The sequence below is a fragment of the Prionailurus bengalensis genome, chromosome B2 (genome assembly GCF_016509475.1).
Source record: "Prionailurus bengalensis isolate Pbe53 chromosome B2, Fcat_Pben_1.1_paternal_pri, whole genome shotgun sequence".
In the NCBI taxonomy this organism is placed as follows: Eukaryota; Metazoa; Chordata; class Mammalia; order Carnivora; family Felidae; genus Prionailurus; species Prionailurus bengalensis.
In genome coordinates this window covers 116,932,360-116,954,468 of record NC_057349.1, presented here as the reverse complement: position 1 = coordinate 116,954,468, position 22,109 = coordinate 116,932,360, and the positions used below count along the sequence as shown (strand labels likewise).

The 22,109-nt window shown below is 38.1% G+C and overlaps 1 protein-coding gene across 8 annotated transcripts in view; it reads right to left on the bottom strand.

The window, feature by feature from the left end:
- Positions 1 to 22,109, bottom strand: part of LAMA2 (laminin subunit alpha 2) — a 634,006-nt gene that overhangs the window by 4,911 nt on the left and 606,986 nt on the right. For all 8 annotated transcript variants that reach the window (XM_043592301.1, XM_043592303.1, XM_043592302.1 and 5 more), the window contains 6 exons: positions 19,131 to 19,243; positions 18,624 to 18,813; positions 16,505 to 16,660; positions 8,099 to 8,252; positions 5,649 to 5,779; positions 3,514 to 3,736 (listed from right to left, as the gene is read on the bottom strand). In XM_043592301.1, the coding sequence (XP_043448236.1) occupies positions 3,514 to 3,736; positions 5,649 to 5,779; positions 8,099 to 8,252; positions 16,505 to 16,660; positions 18,624 to 18,813; positions 19,131 to 19,243 (967 nt within the window). The remainder of the gene's footprint in view (positions 1 to 3,513; positions 3,737 to 5,648; positions 5,780 to 8,098; positions 8,253 to 16,504; positions 16,661 to 18,623; positions 18,814 to 19,130; positions 19,244 to 22,109) is intronic.

Sequence of the window (22,109 nt, the reverse complement as noted above, 5' to 3'; positions counted from 1 at the left end):
TCCTTTCTTGCCTCTTGTTAAAGTCTTTGTTTCAAAGTCTATTTTCCCTGATATAAGTATTGCCACCCTGGCAATACTTTTCATGTCTATTTGCATGATAAATATTTCTCCATCCCCCACTTTCAATCTGCAGATGTCTGTTGGTCTCAAAAGAGTCTCTTGTAGGCAGAATATAGATGGGTTTTGCTTTTTTAACCATTCAGATATCCTATGTCTTTTGAATGGAGCATGTAGTCCATTTACATTCAAAGTATGTATTGATAGGCATGAATTTATTGCCATTTTGTTATTTTTTTTTGTGGTTGCTTTCGTAGAGCTTCTCTGTTCCTTTCTTCTCTTGCCACCATAAGTTCTCTCACCATAAGTTGGCTTTCCTTAGTGATACACTGGATTCCTTTCTCTTAATATTTTGCATATCTGTTACTGGTTTTTGATTTGGGGTTACCAGTAGGTTTGTGTATAACATCATCTGCATATGGCAGTTTGTATTAAGTTGATGGTCGCTTAAGTTTAAACCAATTTTTTACCTCTCTCCGCCCCACACCCCCCAAAAAACTACATTTTAGGTATATGGTGTCATACTTTACATCCTTTTATTTTATGAGTCCATTGACTGGTATTTTTTATAGATACACTGATTTTTGCTGCTTTTGTACTTTTTGTCATTTTAATTACTATGTGTTTTGGTGTGGACCTCCTTGTGTTCATTTTGTTGGGGGATTTTTGTGCCTCCTGGATCTGAATTTCTGTTTCCTTTCCCAGGTTTGAGAAGTTTTCAGTTATTAAGTCTTCAAGTAAATGCTCTGCCCCCTTTTCTCTCTCTTCTTCTTCTGGGATCCCTGTAATGTGAATGTCATTACTTTTGACGGAGTCACTGAGTTCTCTACGTCTATTGTCATTTTGCATATTTTTTCCTGTCACCTGCTCAGGTTGATTACTTGCCATTACTCTGTTCTCCAGGTTGCTGATTTGTTCTTCCTCTAATTTGTTATTTATTCTATCTAGTGTATTCTTAATTTCAATTATTGTATTCTTCATCTCTGATTTTTTTTCTCTCTTTGTTAAGGGTCTCAACATCTTCTCCACTCTTTTTTTCAAGTGCTGTATCTTTATGATAATTATTTCAAATTCTCTTTTATGGATATGGCTTATTTACATTTCACTTAGGTCTCTTGCTGTAATTTTGTCTTGTTCTTTCATTTAGGACATTTTCCTGTCTCCTCATTTTGTCTCTCTGTTTCTGTGTGTTAGGAAAGTCAGCTAAGTCTAATGCCCTTGAAAGTGGTGGGTGGGCACGCACTTTTAACAAGGTCGAGCTGGTCATCTGCCCTGAGAGAACATGTCTCTGCTGCTGAGACCACGCCAATCCACAAAACACACACGAGCAAGGTGCGTAGTTTTAGCAAGGTGTGCATGCCCTCTCTGGGAGATGGGACAGAGGCCCTGTAAAACATGAGGTAGGGAGATGCAGTATTAGCAAGGTTTGAGCCTGTTTTCTGAGGGAGGGGATCCACAGCGCCAACACCCAAACAGGCTGGGCTGGAGGGGGTGGGGCTTGGTGTAAACAAGTTAAGTAGGGAACAGTTCCCTCTGTCTGCACTACTTCCTGCAGGTGGCTGTGTGTTGTGCTGGGGGGCAGGGGAGGGAAATGGTGCTTTCTGCCTTCTTTATTCCTGGGGGAGCCTCCCTGCAATCTCTGTCCCTCTGGGACAGTAAATAACTCCCCTCCCTTATGCCCCGGGTGTTTTGCAAACTGCTGCTGCTCTGCTGTTATCTCTGTGGGCTGTTCTTTGTGCTGTCTCTTGAAGGGTGGGGACTCAGTCTCTTACCACCCTTCTGGCTCTCCCAGAGAGAAGTCTGTTGATTTTTAAGGTTCCAGGCTTTAAGTCTTGCTGGTTGTAAAAGCTCACAAAATTTGGCCCCTCCTGTTTCCAAAGCCAGACGTTCCTGGAATTGCCTTCCCCATGTAGACTCCCCAGTGTGACTCTGTTTCTCTCCCCTCTGCATACCCGTGGCTCCCTCGCTTCCACCAAGGGCCTGTGGTCCTTTAACTTCTCACTGAGTCTCTGCCCTTCCTACCTTCTTCCCTGTGGCCTCTTCTCTACATTTTGTTGTGGAATTTTTTCTTCCAGTCTTTTCAGTTCATTTCTGGATTATTTATAATGATAACATGTGTTATCTAGTTGTATCTGTTGGATGAGGTGAGCTTAGAGTCCTCTCTGCCATCTTTGCTGAAAGTTTTTTAAGGGCCTGTTTTAGTCAGCTGTTAGCTTGAGATTAAATTGGAAGCCTGTTTTAAGTAAAGTTAGTGATTTTGTGCTTAGCTTAGCTAACAGCTAAACTTGTAAAGTTTCTATGGTTATGTACGCTGAAATTTGGAGACATGTAGAATTGTACATTTTAAGATAGCAAAGAGTTTGATTTGGAATGAATGAGTTTACAACTCTGATATATTATGGAATTTTATTTAGTGAAACAAATCAATTGATCAAATATTTTACTGAATTAGGATATGGGCTTTCAATGGGGACTTTATTACTTTCTTCATTGTAAAAATACATCCCAAAAGGTTAAGTAGGTTGAAAACTCACACAAAGTATTTTCTTTGCTGAGGAGACACTCCATTCTTTCAGTAGGCCTAGTAAGTGCTAACTAGGATCCCATTTCATAGACTCTAAGTGGAGAAATACATTATCTCCTTCAAAGTATCTTGGAGGGTATCCCGATTGAAGCAGAGGTAGGCCCTTTTCAAACCCAGAAGCAACTTTGGAAAAAGGAGCTCTGAATTGGTCCCCATTTCTCCTAAATCTTTCCCTCCATTAACCACTGCTGAATATATATTTTGCTTGTTTTATTAAGCAGAGGAACTTTACATGGGAACGGCAGTTTCTCTTGCCAACATGCTGAAAGACCATTCCAAGAGTCTGTGTTATTATAGTATTTAAAAAGAGGTGGTTGGGTTATTTCTCATCAAGTTGGGCACTCTTGTTTATGGGCACTTTAGGTAACTCTGTGGTTTATGTGCTCTACTTAATGTGCTGGACAGGGGTTTTGAATGCAGATTTATTGCTTAGGTTTCTTTGTAATATAAATATAAATGCTATAATAACCTAAGGGGGAAATTAGCTGTGTTTAACCCAATGATTTCCAGAACTTGAGGAAATAAGTTCCATAACAATTTATGATTCCTCTGGTATATTGATTTTCAAAAAATCAGAAAGAACACCAACTCTGACTGTTAAATGCCTCATATCTTTTATAAGCAAATTCATTTCCTCTAGCCCCCATCTCCTCATGAATGAAACTTTGGGGGCTATCATGTAAAGTTCAGCCCCATGTGGTTTATATAAGTAATATGCTCATTTTATATACTGGAAATTTCAGGTGTTATTTAGGGGAGTAGATTCTAAAGCTAGGAAGTATACTTAAGCACACGTTCTTGGACATATTTATAGAAATATATAAATATTTTAAATCCACTAACAAATTCTTGCTGGGGTAGATAAGGCTCACCTGGGAATCCTCCAACAAACACGGGGTCATTTGTATCAGCTGATGTGGATGCCTGGTTGGGGCTCTGGGCTACCACCTGGTTCCCATCTACTGTCAGCTCAATGCGGTGTTTGATCTTGTTGGCTGTGACTTTATGCCATTGTCCATCACACAAATGCCCAGGGATCCCAGCATCATAGACAGCAGTGAATCGGCCGGCACCATTGTCCACATGAAACATAAGCTAGAAAATAGGAAATTGAACAGTCACAGATGGTTTCATTAGAAAGGTTTCATGATGGTTTGCATGGCAAAAATTGTTATGTCTCTAGGAAAAAGGCATCGGTTGGAATAGTTAGAAATGAACATATCTGAGACATTTTAAAAATTAAAAAAAAATCTTGACAGAAATTAAAACACAGATTTAATGACCAGGAATCACAAAATATGTTCTTTGTTTGGAGCAAGATGTGTGAGACTAGTAATAATTCTGCTTTCAGAAAATGTGATATATGAGTCTAAGTGATTAAAAAAAAAAAACCTCATATACACAGGGACAAATTCTACCATAGATCTTTATAGAGTATGAGAGTTCTTAGTGAACCTTTATAAAATTTCTTAAAAGATGTTTAGAGTAATTCATTAATTTGATTTACAAATTCATTTTAGAGGATTATTGGTTTTGCAAAATGTAAGCTTTTGAGGTTTTAATTGTATGTATTCTTTTTTTTCCTTCATGGATTCCATTTTATATGCAGGATTGCGAATAACATAAATTACTTTTTTGGGCAAGCTTCATGTCACAGGTGCCAGAGACTTTCAGCCAGAAGGCCAGTTAAATTCTTAATGTAGAACTTAGATTGGAAGTTCATGTCTAAATGAGAAAAACCTGTTTTTCAGTAACATGGAACAGTCCCTGAAATTTGAGATGACAGAATTCTTTTGAAGCTGATGAAGAAAAGAAACATATTGAAACATTGAAAACAGTCAGTCTTGCAACACGTTTGACAAGGTAAAAGAAAAGACCGGGGTTTTTAAAAAGATGAAAAACTGTAATAGGTGAAAAGTTTGTAAACTGAACAGGGATGTAAAAACAAAACAAAACAAAACCTTAAGGTTTTACTCTATTGGGTGGAGTTTGTAAGAGCAGGACTTGGTGAGAAATACACATACATTGTAATGGAACTTGATACTCTGACAAATTGATAGTAACTGGTTAAAAGCAGGCGATGAAATGAATCGAACTCCGACAAGATGTAGTGAACGGGCTTGAAAATCTGGCAAAGCCATGAGTTGTTGCTTGTCTGTCCCCCCTTTCCTGCCTCTGTACTCCTGGATCTTTTTGCTTTATTGCCTTTGAGGATGGTTTGAAGGTAGGAGGGAGAGTCTTGAGGTCACTCTGTGGTCTTTCTTCTTGGGAGGCGGCAGCAGTATACGAGTGGACATATGAACAGGGGTGAAGCATGAGTCCTGTTTAAGAGCCAGATAGAAAACTTGGGCAACTCCTTGCTTTGCCTGCCTCTCTTTACCTACTGCCTGCAGTACAAAGTATATACACAGGTCATCTTGCGGCAGGTTGCTGTTCATAGGGAGGGACGGGAGAGGTATTTGGAATTAGCTTATCCATTGTAAGCAAAATGGCAAAATAGATTATGTTGATATAAATTCAGTATAAATCAGTACTTTTTTGAAATGGTATCTAGATGATTTTTAAATAGAAATTGAGAAACTGATGTGTCAGTTGGCCATCTTGACTTCTGAGATGCGCCTACTGTGGTATAAGAGGCAAACACTGATTTTAGACAATCCAGGCCCCCTCCTCTTTTTCCCATTGGAATCTACAGTGTTACATACAGTGTATTCACAAAGAGGATATCAGTGTACTTTTAGCAACAAGTAAGAGCTTGAGATCTAAAACTATTTGGCCCATTATGTGTCAACACAATTGGCTTACTGTAGAATTAGCACACTTAAAGCTTACACTGGTCTACAGAATAAGTGTGTTGAAAACACACATTAGAGATAATCTAGATAGATGGAAAGATACAATCTAGCTTTGTCCCAACAAAGAATACAGCAAGGCTTCACAATGTAGATGTTCTACATATGAACAATATCATGAGGAAATCAGAAATATGTAGACAGCTGACACTCACCTTTTCATCAATCATTTCGACACCCATTCCATCCATTTTCTGGCTGCTGATTCCTAGAAGAACTCCAGTGGTTCTAGTTGTGCGGAATTCAAATTCTACAAGAAGGTCCAATCCCACTTTGAACCCATCAACTGTAAAATGAAGATTAAAAAAAAAAATGTGGATTAGAGTTTAGGGATTGTTGATTCAAGTTTGTACAATGCAATGGTTTAGATCTCAATTCAGATATTCGTCAATTATAATAAGTTCCAGACTCTCCTATGGCCTATATTTCCACCATCGTATCATGTAACACTTCAAAGTTATTGCTTATTTTCTTGGTTGTCTTCCCTCCTAGCGTGTAAATTCTGTGAGGGCAATTTTATTGCTGTGCCTACCAAGGTATCTGGCACGCAGGGAAGTTTAATACATAGTTGTTGAATAATTAAATGGATGAACACACACGGAGATTGGCTCAAAGAATCCCATAGCAATGCATGGTTCTTTTGGAAGTCTTACTGTTGGATTAGGTCAAGCATTTCAATGATTACTCAGTAAGATTTTACTAGGCTGCTCTAAGATTACTGTTTCCATTTTTTTTTTTTTTTAAATAAATAAAGGAACTGTAAGCATGATTTTGAAAGAGAAGATTCTGGGACATAACTAGGTTTTTCCAGTTTATCCAAGTAAGTTTTTTCTATAATTTCCTATATTTGATTCATTGATTTATTTTATCTTTTAGGAAGTATTTAAGACATGCCTCTTAGAAACAAAGCCATTCAATATGAACAGACCTAGAAAATATCAACTGCATGGAGTATTAGAGAAGAACTACAGAAATTTTATGCATGTCTTCTATTTATTAAGAAATAAATGCTATTTGTAATCACAGTTGCCTCCAATGAAGGGTAGTGTCTATTATGTGAAAAACTTATTGTTCTACTGAGAACCTTGATGGGTTGGGATGTGCAAAGGTGGGTTTAGAGCAGATTTTAAGAGAAAAAGAAGCTGAATTGTCCTGCAAAATAAAACAAAGTGCTTGTTTTTGTCCCTGAAAGGGAGAAGTGAGGAGAAGAAAGGCACAACATGAAACAGTTCAGCGGAAGACAGAGTGAATTGGCCAGTAAAAACCACAGTGATCAGGTGGCTGAAAAGGTTTTAAGGACAAAGATGTCAAAGGTTTAATTGAAGCTGTATGTTTTACAATGATGAAACCTTCTCTAATCATCCAAGTCTTATAAAGATTGCATTACACTGTCTGTTGAGGGGATGGGAGGAGTTGTTGGAAATTGGGAAAGTGGCTAATTTTCTGGTCCAGTTTGATCCAGAATGAAAAAAAAGAGCTCAGGCAGAATAGCAAGTCAATAAATTAACTGCAGACGCTGAAGCTTGCCATCAAATTTGACCAAGAGAATGCTAGCCATCTGTGAATTTGAAGAAATCTTGGGGAAGGCTTTGGGTTTTCTCTGCACATGGAATGTAGGGCTCATCATAACCACCAATATTTTAATGTTTAACAAAACCTGTGTTTATCTGTTTTCTGCCTCAGCTATAGGTGAAGTTTCCAAATTACGCTTTGTCTGAGGGCTCTGGCCTTCCATCTCTGAAAACCTTTGTATGTGAGCTTTTATCTCACCTTTTAAATCCTAGCTCAAATGTCAATTTTCCCATAAAGCCTTTCCTGATTTCCCCAACCAAAATTAATGTTTCTTCTAAATATCCACAGAACCTTGCTTATATATCTTCTGTAGTTTTAAGTCATATGTACTTGTGATTTCTGAGCGCACTGAATCTTACCTATTAATAGTATATTTTTTGAAAAAAGAAACATTTACTTCTGTTCCCCATAACTTCTATACATTATGTGCTCATTAATTTTTTTCTAACTCTAGGACTGAACAGTCCATCTTAAAGTATGTTAAGGTCTTTTTTGTTGTTATATATTTTATATTTTTCTTTCCAAATTGTACATTTACTATCAGTGATCCAGACCTGCTCTAGAAGTGCTCATTAGTAAGGGACAGATGCCTAAAGTCAGGGAAAAGTGCCAATCGTCATCACCATCGATGAGAAATGGGTACCAGTATGTGTCTGTCATGGGCATGAGTGGGAGCTCATGACATGGAGTATTAAAAGAAGTTGAAGAGAGGAAGAAAGAAAAATGCTACCTCGTCTTCAGAAAGGTAGACAGGGAAAACTGAAAAGTAGATAAATTACATGTATAAACATATGGCCCTTCTTGTAGAATTAAACATATGGCCCTTCTTGTAGAATTATTTTTTCTATTAAATCTTCTCACAATAAGACATATTAATCTTTAAGAGACTTTTTGTTATTACTACTATCCGTTTTTATTTCTGGTTTAAGTGTACTAATTTAGGAAATCCAGGACTTTTATTTTTCCATACAAGCCAGAAGTTAATATTTGGACCTATTTAATATTCAACAGGAAGAAAATGGAAGTGCCTCACCTGCTTTGGCAAAACCTGTTCCATCAAAATATGTTCCTTTCTGAGCATTAGTAAAACACGTTCCAACGTGGAAACTGGAGGTTGGTTGTTCAAGATCTACAGGGGCCTCCGCCATCTGAAAATTCCTGATGCAGCCATCAATGCTGTAGGTCACCTAAATATTTAGGTCAGACAAAAACAAATAGCAGGTTTTAGCAGAAACTTTGCCTTTATATGGAATTCAGTAATTTGTGGGGATGCTCTGTGCTTGTAATCATCACCCAGTTTCCTTAAGACAGCCCCAAACTACCTAAATCTGTACCATCATCCCAGGCTTCACAAAATGGGCCCACAGAATCCTCTGTTGGGCTCCTCAACTAGGATATATCTAGCCTATATCTAGATTGTTCTGATATTCTAAATAGTGTACATTGTGACTCTCATGGGACCACTGGTTTGGCAGACCTATGTGCCCCGTATGAATATCATAACTTTTCATTAGTTCCTTATGCTGGTTCTGGTCCAGGATGGTGATGTAGAAAGAACCTGAACTTACTACCATGGACACACCAAATCTGTACCTATTGATAAAGCAATTCCTCCTTTAGAAGAATTGAGGGCCGACTGAATAGCTTTTGCACAGCAAAATGGCAACCCCTGACCCAATGAACTGCAATAGGAAGGGATAGTACTGAGGGACTGAGAGGAGATTCATCTGACCTGGGGCACAGAAAAAGAGCAACTAGTATATAAAAGGCTCAGCCCCAGAACCCTGCCAAATGGTGAGGGAGCTGCTGGAACTCTCTGGGTCAGACAGGCTAGTGAGAGCAATGGTTTATGTACTTCCTCCACCTTGATAGCATGGACCACACCAGGGTCCAGGCACCCCAGCTGGCCTATTGCCTGTGAGCCCCAGCCCCGTAGCTTATACCAGCGCCAGCTGTCCCAGCAAGGCAACCCCAGAATGGTGCACACTGGGACACTCCTGTTCAGTTCTCCCTACAACTCCAGCCATGACACCAAGGTGACACAGGAACAATGAATGCTGGAACACTCCAGACCCATACTACCTCAGCTCCAGATGGCATTCTGTGGCAACCCTGGCACAGACCACTCCAGGACCTCCTGACTGATGCCTGTTTTGGCTCCAGCAGCCCCAGCAGGGGGCTCCCTGCACTGAGTGCCCCATGAACCTCCAGGCCATACATGCCTCAGTTTCAGCTACTACCAGAGTACCCCTTGCAGGGAGCACCCCAGGACGCCCGAGCCCACATCCCACTTCAGCTCTAGCCACCCCAGAAGGGCATCCTCTGCAGAAGAGTCTCCAAATACCCCAGCTTATACCCACTTCTGCTGTCCTGCCAGGGTGCCCTCTGCATGGATGGCATTAGGAACCCCTGACTTGCACACACTTCAGTTTTAGCTGTCCTGACAAGGCACCCTCTATGCAGAGAGCCCCAGGACTACCCCAGTACATGCCCAGTTCAGTTCCAGCCAATCTACCAGGTAAGCTCCAGCACAGAGTGCCCTGTGACCCCCAGCCAGGAAGTCACCAGGCACACATAGCCTGCACAGGGGATGACCATACCACAAGACTGTTCCTTAAAGTTTAGGAGAAGTAGCTTTTCCACTTAATTCATAGAAACAAACACAAAATCAAGCAAAATGGAGAGACAGAGAAATATATCCCAAACAAAAGGCAAAACTTCAGAAAAAGAACTAAATGAAACAGAGATAAGCAATATGCCTAATAAGGAGTTTAAAATAAATGATTGTAAAGATATTCACTGGACTAGAGAGAAGAGTGGAAGAACTCAGTGAAAACTTCAACAGAGAGATAGAAAATATAAAAAGGAACTAATCAAATTTGAAGAATATAACTGAAATGAAAAATGCATGAGAGGGAACAGATTACCAGATATGGAAAAACAGATCAGTAATCTGGAAGATAATAATGGAAAGCACCCAAGCTGAACAGCAAAAAGAAAAAAATAATTTTTTTAAAAAGTGAGAAAGAGAGTGAGCATGTGAGAAGGGGAGGGGCAGAGGGAGAGGAGGGAGAGAATCCCAAATAGCTACAGGTTGTGAGCACAGAGCCTGATATAGGGCTTGATCTCATAAACTGTGAGATCATGACCTGAGCTGAAATCAAGAGTTGGACTTTTAACCAAGTGAGACACCTAGGCACCTTAAGAAAAAAAAGAATTAAAAAAAAATGAGGATAGGTTAAAGGATCTTTTCAACAACATTACGAAACAAACATTTACATTATGGGGGTGGCAAAAAACTTCCATAACCTAGAAAAGGAAATAGACTTCCAGATTCTAGAAGCACAGATAGTTTCAAACAAAATGAGCCCACGGAAGTCTACACAATGACATATAATAATTAAAATGTCAAAGATTAAATATAGAGAATTTTAAAAGCAGCAAGAGACAAACAAACAGTTATGTAAGAGGGAAATCCCATCAGGCTAGCCATTGATTTTTTAGTGAAAACTTTACAGGTTAGAAGAGAGTAGCCTCATATATTCAAAGTATTGAAAGAAAAATAAAACTCACAACCAATAATACTGTACCCAGCGAGATTATCATTCAGAAATGAAGGAGAGATAGTTTCTCAGACCAAAAAAAGTTGAAGGAGATCATCACCACTGAAGTGGCCTTACAAGAAATGTTAAAAGGACTTCTTTAAATAGGTAAGGCCATGACTAGATGTCAGAAAATAAAAAGATGTAAAATATGACAACATATACATAAAATGTGGAGAGGGAGTGAAAATGTTTTTCAGTATGTGTTTGAATTTAAACGACCATCAGTGTAGACTGCTATATCCTTAGGATGTTATATGCGAGCCTCATGGTAACCACAACTCCAAACATTTAATAGATACAAAACAATAAAGAGAAAGAAAGCTATACATAACACTACAGAGTCATCAATCACAAGGGAGCAAAAGAATAAAGGTTCAGAGAAGAACTACAAAAACAACCAGAAAGCAATTAACAAAAGAGTAGTAGGTACAAACTTACCAATAATTACATTAAACATAAATGATCTAAATGCTCCAATCAAAAGACAAAATGGTAGAATGGATTAAAAAAAGCAAGATCCATCTATCTGTTATATAAAAGTGACTCACCTCAGACCTAAAGACACAGGCTGAAAGTAAAGGTATAGTAAGAGATATTCCATGCAAATGGCAGCGAGAAAAAAAAGCCAGTGTAGCAGTACCTATATCAGAAAAAAAGACTTTAAAACAAGGAGTGTAACAGAGACAAAGGCATTAAACAATAAGGGATGAACCCAACAAAAGGATATAACAATTATAAATACGCACATAAAGTACATAAAGAAGATATTAACAGACATAAAAGGAGAAATTGACAGCCACACAATAATAGTAGGAGACTTTAACACTCTGGTTCCATCAATAAATGCATCATCCGGGATGAAAATCAATAAGGAAATAGCGTCTTTGAATGACACACTAGAGAGATGGACATAACAGATATATACAGAACATTCAATCTCAAGTTAACAGAATACACATTCTTTTTAAGCACACATAGAATATTCTCCAGGGTAGATCACAGGTTAGGCCACAAAATACGACTCAATAAATTGAAGAAGACTGACATCATATCATGTTATCTTTTCTGGTCACATGGTATGAAACTAAAAATCAGTCATAACAACAACAAAAAACTGGAAAAACACAAACATGTGGATGCTAAGCAATGATAGTAAACAACCAATAAGTCATTGAAGAAATAAAAAAAAATACATGGGAACAAATGAAAATGAAAACAGACAAGGTGAAATCAGTTCTAAAAGGGAAATTTATATTAACTTACAGGCCTACCTCAAGAAACAAGAACAATCTCAATAACTTTACACATAAAGGAACTAGAAAAGAACAGACAAAACCAAATGTGAGTAGAAGGAAGGAAATAATAAAGATCAGAGCAGAAATAAATGAAAGAGACAAAACAATAGAAAAGATCAATGAAACCAAGAACTGGTTTCTTGAAAGATAAACAAAATTGATAAACCTTTAGCCGGATTCATCAGGGGAAAAAAAGACCCAAATAAATAAAATCAAAGATGGAAGATAATCACCACCACCACAGAAATACAAAGGATTATGAGAGACTACTATGAAAAATTATATGCCAACAAATTGCACAATCTAGAGAAATGATTCATTCCTAGAAACCTACAATCTTCCAAAACTGAATCAAGAAGAAATAGAAAGTCTGGACACATAAATTGCTAGTAACAAAATTGAATGGGCAATCAAAAAACTACCAACAAACTAAAGTCTTAAACCAGGTAGCTTCATAGTCAAATTCTACCAAACATTTAAAGAAGAGTTAATACTTATTTCCTTTAAACTAGTCTAAAAAGTAGAAGAGGAAGGAAAGCTTTCAAATACATTCTATGAGGCCAGCATTACTATGATACCTAAACTGGACAAAGATGCCACAAAATAAGAAAACTACAGGCCAATATGTCTGATGAATATAAATGCAAAAATCCTTAACAAAATATTAACAAACCACATTCCACAATATATTAAAAATGTGATCAAGTAGGACTTATTCTGGGGATGCAAAATAGTTCAATATTCAAAAATCAACAAGATACATCGCATTGAACACAATGGAGAGCAAAAATACAAAAATCATCTCAATAGATGCAGAAAAAACATTCGACAAAGCTCAACATCTGTTGATAAAACCATTCAACAAGGTGGGTTTAGAGGGAACATACCTCAACATAGTAAAGGCAATATGTGAAAAAGCCAGAGCTAACATTATACAGAAGGTGAAAAACTGAGAGCTTTCCTCTAAGATCCAGAACAAGATGAGGAAGTCTATTCTTGATACTTTTATTCAACATAGTACTGAAAATCCTAGCTGCAGCAATCGAGCAAGAAATAAAAGGTGTCCAAATTGGTAAGGAAGAAGTTAAACGGTCACTATTTGCAAATAACATGATAATACATAGAAAAACCTTAAAGACTCCACCAACAAACTATTAGAAGAAAGAATGAATTCAGTAAAATTGCAGGATACAAAATTAATACCCAGTACTTGATAGAATTTCTATATACTAATAACAAAGTAGCAGAAAGGGAAATTTAGAAAACAATTCCATTTACAATTGTACTGAAAAGAATAAAATCCCTAGAAATAAACTTAACCAAGGAGGTGAAAGACCTATACTCAGAAAACTGTAATAATCCGATGAAAGACATTGAAGATGACATAAATGGAAAGATATTCCATGTTCATGTATTTGAACAATTAATATTGTTACATAAATATCATTAAAGCAATCTACAGATTCAATGCAATCCCTGTCAAAATACCAAAAGCATTTTTCACAAAACTAGGACAAATAATACTAAAATTTACTGAAATAGCCAAAGCGTTCTTAAGAAGGAAGAAGCTGGAGGTAACACAATTCTAAATTTCAAGGATACTATAAAGCCTTAATAATCAAAATTATGACACTAGCTCAAACACAGACACACAGATCAATGGAAAAAATAGAGATCCCAGAAATAAACCCACACTTATATGGTCATTTAATCTACAACAAACAAGGTAAGAATATACAATGCGGAAAAGACTGTTTTTTTAACATGTGGTGCTGGGAAAGCTGGACAACTACATGTAAAAGAATGACACTGGACCACTTTCTTACCACCATACATGAAAATAAACTCAAAATGGATTAAAGACCTAAATGTGGGGGGCGCCTGCATGGCTCAGTTGGTTGTGTCCGACTCTTGATTTTGGTTCAGGTCATGAGTTCGAGCACCACATCCAGCTCTGCGCTGACAGTGTGGAGCCTGCCTTGGATTCTTTCTGCCCCCTCTCTCTGCCTCTTTCTCTCAAATAAATATATATATATATATATATATATATATATATATATATATATATATATATATATAAAAGACCTAATTGTGATACGTGAAACCATAAAACTCCTAGAAGAAAGCATCAGCAGTAATTCCTTTGACCCTGGCCTTAACATTGTTCTAGACATGTCTCCTCAAGCAGGGAAACAAAAGCAAAAATAAACTATTGGGACAACATAAAAAGTTTCTGCACAGCAAAGGAAACTATCAAGAAAACAAGGCAACCTACTGAATGGGAGAAGATATTTGCAAATGACATATCCAATGAAGGGTTTACATCCAAAATGTATAAAGAACTTATACAACTCAACACCAAAAATAACCCAACTAAAAAATGGGCAGAGTATATGAATAGACATCTTCCAAAGAAGACATACAGATGGCTAACAGACACATGAAACGACGCTGAACATCATTAATCATTAGGGCAATATAAATCAAAACCACAATGAGATATCTTCTTACATTCTCAGAAAGGCTAGAATCAAAAAGACAAGAAATAACAAGTTTCTGTGAGAATATGAAGAAAAAGGAAACTTTATACACTACTGTGAGCAAGGGGAATGAAAACTGATACAGCCACTGTGGAAAACAGTATGGAGGTTCCTCAAAAAAATTAAAAATAGAACTACCATATGATTCAATAATTCCACTACTGGGTATTTACCCAAAGAAAATGAAAACACTAATTTGAAGAGATACATGTTCCTCTATGTTTAATGCAGAATGATTTACAACTGCCAAGATAAGGAAGCAAAGTAAGTATCCAAATGGACAAATGGGTAAAGAACACGGTATTTATATGCAATGGAATATTACTGAGCCATAAAATAGTGAGATCTTGCCATTTGTAACAACATGGATGGACATAGAGGGTGTTATGCCAAATGAAGTAAGGTAGAGAAGACAAATACTATATGATTTCACTTATATGTAGAATCTAAAACACACACACGCACACACACGCACGCACACACACACAAACACAACAAAACCAAAAATAAATGAATGAACAAACAAAAACCAGAAACAGACTCATAATTACAGAGAACAAGTTGATGGTTGCCAGAGGGGTAGAGGTGGGGGGATGGGCAAAATGGGAGAAGGGGAGTGGAAGGTATAGACATCCAGGTATGGAATGAGTAAGTCATGCGAATAAAAGCTATAGCATAGGGAATACAGTCCGTAGTATTGTAATAGCATTGTATAGTGACGGGTGTAGCTACACTTGCAGTGAGCACAACATAATGTATAAACCTGAGGAATTACTATGTATACTTGAAACTAATGTGACATTGTGTCAACTGTATAATTAAAAAAATAACTTAATTAGTCCCTTATGTTTTTATTTCATGTTTCTATTAATAGTTTATTAGTTTAATAGTTTATTAACCTCACTATCTCTATATACATTCCATCATAATCTAATTTTAAGTTCTATTTGAAAAGATAATTAAGTTTGGCTTAGCATTTCTTCCTTATGAAAATCTAATGGAAGCTTTGGACTCGTTCCCAAGAAAATGTACATACACTTGAAAGTTTGCATGATGTGTTTAGAATTTTGGGACTGTACACATAATTCAATCATACTCTGCTCCCTTATATTTCATCTGGTTTTAGGGACACAAGTTAATCACTCTTGTCATTTTCCAGAGACTCTCATTGTGATAGGTTTAGGTATCATATCTGATAGCTATGAAAGGAACGTAATACTGATCACCCACAAGAGGAACCAAAGGCTGAGAATTAAACAATGATGATGAACAGTTGTGTTTGATGAAGAATAGCTCTGCATTGTCATGTGTTCTAATTTGAGTATAGAAATGTAACACATTTCTTTGTGATACATTCTCTAAAAACATGGATCCCCTATAGTTCTTACAATAGTGCTTTCCGAAGGAAACGAGGACACATGGTCTGGCAAAAAATTATTTTGTGATTACTGACTTATAAAATTGTGAGGACTTTAAATTTGGAATCCTATACTGTACTCTATATACTGTAGTTCAGTACTGGACAACTATACTGTAAATATTGTAATCTCTCCATATTTGCAAAATCTCTAGTCCTGAAACAATGTCGTCAATATTACCTTCCTTGTTTTCCAGTGCTTTCTATATGCTTAGTACTCTTCCAAGGACTTTAAATATATTACCTCATTTAATTTTTGCAATAACCTTGTTTCTTTGGTATTATTATCCTGTTTACAAAAGAGGGAACTTTGTCAAAGAAACATTAAGTAATGTGCTCCAGACCACACTAGTTAAGTAGGTACCCAAACGGGGAGAGTCTGGCTCTAGGGTCCATGTGCTGTTTTGTGGCATTATCCCTCATAGTCAAATCAGTCTAGAAAGTCTTCTGTCACTTCTCAGAAAAGATGATTTCCTGTTCACTTACAAGTGGTCATAGGTCAATATGACCTAATAATTCAACATATGTACATGACCCAGGCAGTTATTTAAGACACAAAAAAATAATTAATTAAACCCTTACTGGACCAATTCTTCGGGTGGTATAGTTGATGGGCAGTCCGCCAACATACAGCATCCCCACAACATCTAGGATATCAGCTTTCTTGGGACTGATGGTTCTGTTGGAAGCATCATCTACATAAATAATTCCTTCTTGCTTAATTCGCATAATCCTAATCTACAAAAAGAAGAGGAGTCATTAAAGCCAATCAAGGATACATTTCAAATGTGCAGAGTGTAAGATGTAAGAACTTTCTGGCTATTCCTTAGGAAAAAGCAAAATAACTTACTGAGTGCCTAATATGTGCTAAGCCCATGAGTGAAACTGAACTCATTTTACACAATATCTCAAACTCCCTCTTTTCCATTACTACCGTCTCCAAGAGTCCAAAATCTTCCTAGATGAGTTTTAGATTAAAGACTTTTCTATAGATTGCCAAGTGAGCACATGTATCAAGAGGTACGCATGTTGTCAGGAACCTTGCAGATTAAGAGCCCCATCATGAATTAAGTGGGCTGCAAAATTCATGTCCAGTTTTAAACATGCATTAGTTTGAGCTGAGCCTGGTCTCCCCAACACAATTTCAGATATGCTACATCCCTCTGCCTAATAGGCACTTTTTGTGCAGAATTGAAGGAAGGGCAGCACATCAAGGCTGCAAGGCAGTTTCCACAGCAGCTGATTAGTTCAAAGGCAGGAGGAAGATGGAAAGCTACCTGATGCTGAAATTACAGCAGGGGGGTGAATTATCTGTTGGGGACAGAGGGAAATAAGGAGTGTCAAGATTGGCTTGGGCACAAAAAAATTTGAGTCTGAGTTCAGGAAACGGAGTGGGTGACCCTGTCGAATGCTGGAGCACAATGATGGTTTAAAATGAATCTATGTTAGGATTAGAATAATCAAAACCTCACTTTTACACTTATCTTGGTATGGGAAACAATTTAAAAAAATCTTCAAAAATAAAATCCCTCCTTAATTTGGCTGCTTATAGTATTGAAACTTTCTTAATCCCAGATGCACTGTGGACCAACAATATGCCAGTTTTTTAAGTGTAATGTTTATTCTATTAGCCAGAGAGGAGAATTAACCTTAATGAGAGTTCCTTCATGAAGCTCAGTATTTGCTAGTCATAAGCTCCCAAGCAAATATGAAAATTCCATTTCTTATTTCCAAGATAATGAATTGACAGACTTTGCATTTTTATTATATTTGTCTCGGTTCTTTGGCTTGTCATCTCTCTCTCTCTCTCTCTCTCTCTATATATATATATATGTTTATGACAAGCCAAAGTGTGTTAATATATAAAATCCAACACCTAATAATATCAAACTCTAAAAATTAAGCATTTTATTGGTCTACCTAGGGAAGCTTTACTGAATAGGCGATCACAGGTGCAGAAACAAATTCTGAGTTTTCATTTTAATAAGGCAGTATATTATCTATTTGTAGTCTTGCCAAAGAGGACAGTAAGCTGGCAAATGAGCCTTCTGTGCCCATAATAGTGCCAGTTTCTGGGTGTAAGGCCAATGTTTTAAAAGTTGTTCCAAATGACTGTCGGTGGAAATGTGGCCCTCAGGCCCTTTAAACATGATACAGCAGATTCCCAAACTCTTGGTTTTCACAGTATGGGGTGTGATGAGGAGGGGTGGTATTAGGGCTCATTTTAGTTTACCACCTTTTAAGTTTGTCAAATATTATCTCATAAAAGAGAGGCCATGTTAGCACCTTAAAACATGAAAATATAATCTCAGAATATTTATTATTCCTCTAAATTGAATACATAGAGCTTGGAGGTAAACATACTCCATTGTCCTACATTTCTCACTTACAGTAGTGAAACTGTCTTCAACTATTGGCCCTGGTGTGCAGACAGATGTTTGGGAACCACAGCTGTATAGCAATAATGGAGTCCTGTGCTACCATGATGAAGCATGTAAGTGATCAAATACACACCTACCCAGGTCTGATGACATTTCCCAGTTGTATGTGGCACGTGCTTTATTTTTAGCCTCAGCCACATTCCAGTAGCACCAGAGTCGGCATATGCCCTGACAAAACAGCACCTGCACCAGGGGAATGCCAACGGCTGCCACTTAGTATTCCCCTCGTAGGCCACTGCCAACATCTCATGGACTATTACCTTGTGCCACTGACCATCGTTGATCTTGGTGGGGATCATGGTGTTGGTGTCACCACTTCCCAAGTCATAACTGAAGTAGGGCAATCCATTTCTCAACTGAACGGTAGCAAAATCAGCATGATTGATCCGAGCCATGTAAAAAAGCAGGCCTGATTCAGCTTCCGTTCGCACTTCAAACTCGATTGTGAGGCTGTGAAAGCACGCAAAATAAAACAAAAGTAAAAGCGTTCTTATTCTAAGCTAAAGGTGCCTCTGCTCACGGGGGGGTGATTTTCACACAGGACAGTAAAACCAAGTCCTCTGAAATGAGGACTTTCCAGGTCTGCTGATTTCCTAAACTGAGCTCCTCAGGCGCAGGCAAGTATCATTCTATTCTCTATCGTACTCAGTGAATTTAAAACACTCACCTCATTAATGAATAAATGTAGTTGATTACACTTGAATCAGGGCAGATACTCAGTATTTCCATTTGTCAGCTCTTTCTCAGTATCTCAGAATAATACATACCGGTTTTTAACTTTGGTGTCATCAAAGGCAATCGCAATGTGACTGTTTTTCGAAAGCCCAAACTGCTTGCTCCCTATCAAAAGAGCTGGTTCTGCTTCTGCAGCACAAGGACCCTGTAAAATACCCAGGAGAGAAAGAAGAGATTATGGACTCTGTTTTTGCAAAATTTGATCCTACTACCTGTTTCTTCTATTTTAGCTTAATATTCCTGTATAATCTTACTGAGGTTCCTTAAGAAGAAAATTTACTAATGTCTGTTTTCTACTACATGGTAGGCAGTTACTATGAAATGTTCAGTGAATGGGAATCTGTTTTCTTGTCCTGCACCCTTGAATCACCAAATCAATGTGCTCAAAAATATTTATTGATCAATTCATGTTTTCATTACCCTCCAAGGAAAAAAAATTGTTTATGTTTCTGAGAAAACTGGAATTTCCTTTTCACTTTTACCTCACTTATGAAGAGTTATATTCTTTGAAGATTGGACAGGGAAAATGACAAGCTAGCCACCAAGTTATAAGAGGAGAAAAATGTGTTCCTTCTTGCCCTCCCCATTTTCTATCTCCCACTGTATTACTTTTTCGTGAAAATTATCAGTCTACTGGAAGGTTTCCATGAATTTGGACTTTCAAGATGGTGTATCTAAACTTGCAAGTCAGGCCATTCAGGCCCCGAGCCAGTTGCTAGGCAACCCAGTACATTTTTTAATGTATCCCACCATATACCATTTCAACTGTCACTGTGCAAAGACCCACTTCTTACAGTTCTTAGGAGGGAGAGCTCCGTGCAGGGCGGGCTTACTTGGTTTAATGCTCTGCTGTCACCATCGTGAAATTCTTAATACTTTTTGAAAAAGGGGCCCTGCATTCTCATTTTGCTCTGGGCGCTGGAAACTATACAGCCAGTCCTGGCTGAGTGGACCGTATTTGGCCAGTGTAACCCGTAGCTCAATAGATAATCAAGGCTCCTCAAATTACTTGAGTCATAATTCCTTTCTCTGTTCTCTATTTGCACAAAATAGCTTGAAGTACAGGCTGCTTAAGAGGTCCTTTAGAACACACAGTACATGGGAAAATAGCCTGCATGCTCTCAAACAACACATCTGTTTTTAAGATCTGCACTTAATAGCTCTGGATGGGCCACTGCCCCAGTGAGCGCTGACTCAGCAGAGGTTCTCAAACAGCCCAAGGCAGGCTTTTGATGCAGAATGTTCTTCTCAAATAGAAGATGAGATGACTCATCAGCGCACAGGACATTTTTACTTGATGAGGAAAAGCCTTGCTCTCTTTTCTCTTGAGCTTCCTCAAACGGAGCACTCCGCCGCAGCAGGTAAAAGGCTTTAAGTGTTTGAAATGCTATAAAATTGGTCTTCATGGAAGTATTTCCCTTCTTGCTTCCCAGGAGATGGTCAGTTACAAAGAGCAGACTGTGGCAGAAATTCACACAGATATGCAAAAACCCAGTGGGTAGAACGGGAAAATGCTATTTATTCACACAGCTGAATGGCCTCTCTTGGAATCAACATGTGGCCCCTTTCTGGTTACACTGCCTGTAAAAAGAGCCCAAATGGAAAGGCTCTGGTAGCTTAATGTCCCTGCCTGCAATGATGCTATTAATAGAATTGGGATCATTTATTAACCTCTCGCGAGACTTCCTACACAGAGGCCCCATGCCACAAACGTTAGTAGTCTGCAGTCCTCCCCTGAAATCTCTTAAGCGAATCCTACCTGCTGTGAGTCCATTAGGGGCAAAATCTGGCTAAAACATCTCTAACTCCTCAGCTCTGAAAACTGAGAAACTGAAAAGGTTAATGGATGCTGAGGAAATAGGGAACAATGAGTGTGGCTGTAAAGAAAATCACCAGCAGGTTATTTCTATGTTATTCTTAATCATTGTGGTCACTCGTCTAGTTGCTATACATATAAATGTCAACATAACATAACTTTAATAATATAATTTTTTAAATGACCAAAGTGGCAATTCTAAAGGTTAGGTGTTCATTGGTAGCAGCTACAGGTCACAGAGAGCTTTTGTCTTTATATATTTTGGGCATTGAGGCCCAAACACCACAATAAGCATGCTTGCTGGTAAACTGGACAGATCTTTCCAACACTGGTCCTAAGCTGACCAGTTTTCTCTCACATGCTATCAGATTTTCTAGGTGCAAACGACCATGCTTACATTATTTTAGGAAAACCTTTGACTCAAAAAGGATAGGGACTTTGTAAGAGTTCTTTTAAGAAGCATTACATGTTATATCCGCTGGACATTTAGGAAGAGTGAAGCCAGAGGGGCTCTGGCTTGACTTTTGCAACAGGCAGATTCCTCAGACTGGCCAATGTTCTAGAAGACAGTGATAACGGGTCACTCTACTACATAATCTCCAAGTAGAAAACCATATGCTAAGTTCACTGTATGTTGGGGACACTCAAATCGATGTTTTCTATCATCAGTTTGCAATAGGATGGACACTATGAATACTTCTTTACTAAAACTTGTGTCACGTTCCTTTATAAAACGGCAGTTAGGAGAGGACTGAGAAAAGTAGTATAGGAAAGTTTTTACACGTATGTACATTTGGAAGACAATTTTCCAGCCTGTACTCTGGGAATGTTTTTGGTGCAAGTGTAGACCTCTATAATCTCACTTGGTTAAAGACAAATAGGACTGGGTCTTGTCTGCTGTGCTTCACTTTCCCCAGGGTGAGTCTGAAACCAGGCCCAACGTGGGACGTGCACGTACAGGAGGGGGCAGACCCTAGTGGTTTGCCTGTGGCTACTCTCCCTCCCCTACTCCCTGATGCCCCTCGGAGGGTTGAGCAGTTCCTCTGGCTGCTCAAACGTCTTTTTGTTCTTTTATAACATTATTATTATTTTTAAACGTTTTATTTATTTTTGAGAGAGAGAGAGAGAGAGAGAGAGAGAGAGAGAAAGAAAGAATGAGCATGCGCGTAAGCAGGGGAGGAGCAGAGAGGGGAGG